Source organism: Setaria viridis, chromosome 8, assembly GCF_005286985.2.
Source record: "Setaria viridis chromosome 8, Setaria_viridis_v4.0, whole genome shotgun sequence".
Classification (NCBI taxonomy): domain Eukaryota; kingdom Viridiplantae; phylum Streptophyta; class Magnoliopsida; order Poales; family Poaceae; genus Setaria; species Setaria viridis.
The window spans coordinates 890,825-894,563 of record NC_048270.2 but is presented as its reverse complement, the minus strand read 5'-3'; the positions used below and the strand labels follow the sequence as shown (position 1 = coordinate 894,563).

Sequence of the window (3,739 nt, the reverse complement as noted above, 5' to 3'; positions counted from 1 at the left end):
GTTGGACGATGGGGCAGTTGGCACTTGGGCTGATTGTTTTTTTTTTAGCAAAATTTGGGCTGATGATATGGAACGGAACTGTGGTGGTTGGGCTCGTAGCTGCAATTGAGCTTCGAAGCCCAGCCAAATTACAGCCCACACAAAAGAACCTCCTACTCTCAAACAAAAACACCATGAAGTCCCTTAAAAAAAACATCATGAACTTTTTTCCACCTTGGACCGATTCTCCCTTTTCCAAAGTGAATGGTGAAATTACAAAAGTAAAATCTGAAATAAAATACAACAATCTATACAGGTCCGTCCTTAGTCTTCTTCTCCAATGACAATTCGATGAGATAGATCAATGGCTAAAAACTCACAAATGTGATCTTATATGACTCTAATACAATATACATGCAATTTTTGTGCTTTGCTTAAAGCAAGCACACATGGTATAGACTTGTACTAGTATAGCACAACATTAAATAAAAAACAAACGTAATAGTGAAACTACAAACCACACTCTCCTAAGTCCTAAATCAACATGACCAGATGATGATTAGCTTATGGAGAACCTCCTCCTCTTGGGCCTCACAACATGCATCTCTTTCCTGCCGTCACATCCATCGGCGACGCTGGCCGTGTCCTTGGCCCACCCGCCTTTGAACGGGTTCAGCCGGCTCAGCGTCCGCGACACCGACCCCAAGAAGCTCGTCTTCTTCGCCGCCGGCGACGGCGACGACCCGTTCCCCCTGCTGGGCTGCATCCCCGACAAGTACGCCCGCATCCGCGCCAGCTCCGACCGCAGCGCCTCGTTCTCCCGCGCCAGCGACGCGTCCGCCCTCGCCTGCGCGCGGGCCTTCCCGGCGGCCGACTGCGTGTCATCGTCCCCGGCGCCGGCGGCACTGCGGAGCTTGAGCTGGTCGTAGTAGAGCGCGCTGAGCACGGCCTGCAGCGGCAGCCGCTTGTTCTGCGACGCGTGGAGGCGCGCCTGGTACGAGAGCTTGAGCGGGTCCATGACGCTGCACACCTTCTCCCTCTCGATCTCGTCCAGCTCCGGGTGTGTCTTCAGGTAGATGTCCACGGCCCGGTACAGGCAGTCGTGCGACGCCCGCGCCTCCTTGGGCACCGCGCCGGCCACACCGACGAACTTGGAGATCGCCAGCGACTCCTCCGTCGCGATCTCCGCCGCCAGCTCATCCACCATCTTGGCGACCTTCTCCATCGCCGCGCCCGAATCGAGCTCCGCTCCGCCGGACAGCGACGCCCGCCGGCTCCGCCCGCCCTCCGACGCCGCCGCCTGCCGCTCCACAAACGCGGCAATGACGCGACGCACGGTGTCGGTGTTCCGGACGTGCTCCCCGGCGCCGTCGAGCGCGACGCCGATTAGGTCCCCCACGGTGGCCTGGTCCAGCACCGCCGCGACGCGGAGCTCCAGGTCGCGGCACGTCTTGGCGGAGGCCTCGGTGGTGACCGCGGTGTGGAGGAGGCTGCAGAGGAACGCGGCCGGGATGGGCGCGTCGGCGGCGGAAGGGAGCACGTCCACGACGGACTCGAGGAGCGCGCGCTGGTCCTCCCTGTCCCGGGGGTCGGCGAGGACCTCGGCCAGCGCGAGCTCGGCGTAGGCGCTCGCCGCGCTGGCGAGCACCTGGGGGTCCGCGTGGCGGCAGCGCAGCGCCGTGACGACCTTCTGGAAGGACGCCGGCGAGAGCGCGGCGAGCTCGGCGGTCCACCACCCCGGCGGCGACCTGGTCGGGAACAGCGCCTCGTTGCAGATCCTGAGCGCGACGGCGTCCGCGGCCCGCCGCACGACGCCGAGCTCCTCGGCCGCCGGGAGGAGCGCCTCGCAGGAGCGCAGCACGGTCACCGCGGTCGGCAGCGCGCGGAGGCCGGCCTGCGCGAGGAACTCGTCGACGCGGCGGGCCAGGTCGGCCGGGTGCTGCATGTCGAGGAACGCCGCGGCGCAGCGGAGCGCGGCGGCGTTGCGCGCGGTGATCTCGAAGTTGGCGCCGTAGCAGTAGCGCGCGGCCTTCTCGAACGCGTCGGCGCCGCCCGGGAGGGCGGAGAGGTCGAGCTCGACGGCGGCGGAGGGGTCCTTGGTGGCCGCCGCGACGGCCCGGCGGATGTAGCCGCACCTGGGCACCATCACCGCCTGGGAGCAGAGAAAAGCAGAGCTCGTTCACGTCAGTCGTTAGTCCCTGATCGTGTTCCATTGAGACATAGTATTGTTGTGTCGATCAAAATCCGAAGCAGAAGGCTCTAACAGCCTAACTCCTTTCCTTTTATGCGCGAAGCACGATAACCAAAATTCAAAGCAGAGTTTGATCACCGTGATCATCTAGGTGTCGTGCTCAAACGTTTGAAAATTTTCTTTTTGTTGAGATGAATTGTAAATTTACAGAGGTTCATGTGTTTCCCGCCATGGAATGGTGGAATTCATTTTGTGATATGAAGAGCAGCGTAGTAAGTACCTTGTGGAGAGGGAAGATGGAGTCGGCGATGCGGATGGTGAGGTCGGCAGGGATCTCCTGGGACGAAACCCTGCAGACAACACATCATCAACATCACAAGCATCAGCATGATCGCGTTCACCCAGGCCTGGATTATATATTGAAGCAAGCTTGCATGAGTTAGTTATGAGATTGCGATGCATACCACTGGGTGATCCTGTCCATGGCGGAAGCAGAGATTCTGCTGCTGCAGCTGTTGGATGGCGGCGGCTTGTATGAGAGGAACAGAGAGCAGGTCAGAGCATGAGCTGCAGAGCTCACGCTGGAGCTAGCAGGGGCAGTCTCTTTTGGATCCATCTCATCTCATATATAGAGATTCCATTCCGCTCCATGCTCTCTCTTTCGGTTACAATATTACGTATTTTAGTACCAGTAATGGATTTGGGAAAGAAGAAGATCCAAGATCTCATTGGGTCCTACCAGGAATTTTGCATGGCTGGTGTTTATTCGAGCTACTAGTCGACTCGATGGGCAGCTAAAAATCAGGCGTCCTGGTCTTGTTCATCAATGTCTCAATTCTTGGACGAGATGAGCAGACAGGCCTCCGTCTTGATGGCTGCATTCCCAGTGTCTCGTACAGTACCACTAAATCTCCTCACCTTATCCTGCGGCTACGAGCCGTCTGGAAGTTACGTTGTTTCTCAAGAACGCTGTTTCTGTTTGCTTATTAGGTGCAACATCATCATCCAAAGTTAAGGCAAACAGTGCTATCCAGTTGGTTATTACATACATGGTCCCAAATGATTTCCATGCACAGATTCAGAAGGGGGGAAAGGTGATCATGTAACATTGTAGTTACAGCACTATTGCACTAACCTGCAGCTGCAGCCTCATCACACAAACTAATAAAAGGATCGCTACCTTGTGTTTTCCATTCTCAGTTTTTGTTGTTGTTGTTTTGCAGGCTTGCAGCTGCATGAACAACTGAACACGTCAACATCAACGCCAAGTACTCTCGAAGAAAATGCCATCTCATCCATCCAAAGCAACTGAATACGTCCACAGCTTCCATGCTTTCGGCAGCGAAAGAGCACAAGCAAAGCTTCGTATTAGTCTGCGGCGGCCGCGCAAATAAACAAGCGACGCAGCTTCGCTCCGGCCCTACGCCGACGAGACCTCTCGCCGGAGACTCTTCCCTCGCGTCGGACGATAACGCTGCGGGCCCACAAAAATCCGGCCTCCGTACGCTGCGCCAGTGGGAGGTCGCCACGTCGGAGCCACCGGCATCTCGGGATGCAAATGATTTGCAC

General features: G+C 57.2%; 1 protein-coding gene across 1 annotated transcript; it reads right to left on the bottom strand.

Moving 5' to 3' along the window:
• Nucleotides 1-344: 344 nt before the first annotated feature.
• Nucleotides 345-3,010, bottom strand: LOC117833311 (root phototropism protein 2). Its single transcript, XM_034712759.2, has 3 exons — nucleotides 2,635-3,010; nucleotides 2,451-2,520; nucleotides 345-2,131 (listed from the first exon to the last, which is right to left on the bottom strand). Exons 1-3 carry the CDS (start codon nucleotides 2,784-2,786, stop codon nucleotides 539-541), a joined length of 1,815 nt encoding a protein of 604 aa, XP_034568650.1. The 5' UTR covers nucleotides 2,787-3,010; the 3' UTR covers nucleotides 345-538.
• Between the last annotated feature and the right edge of the window lie 729 nt (nucleotides 3,011-3,739).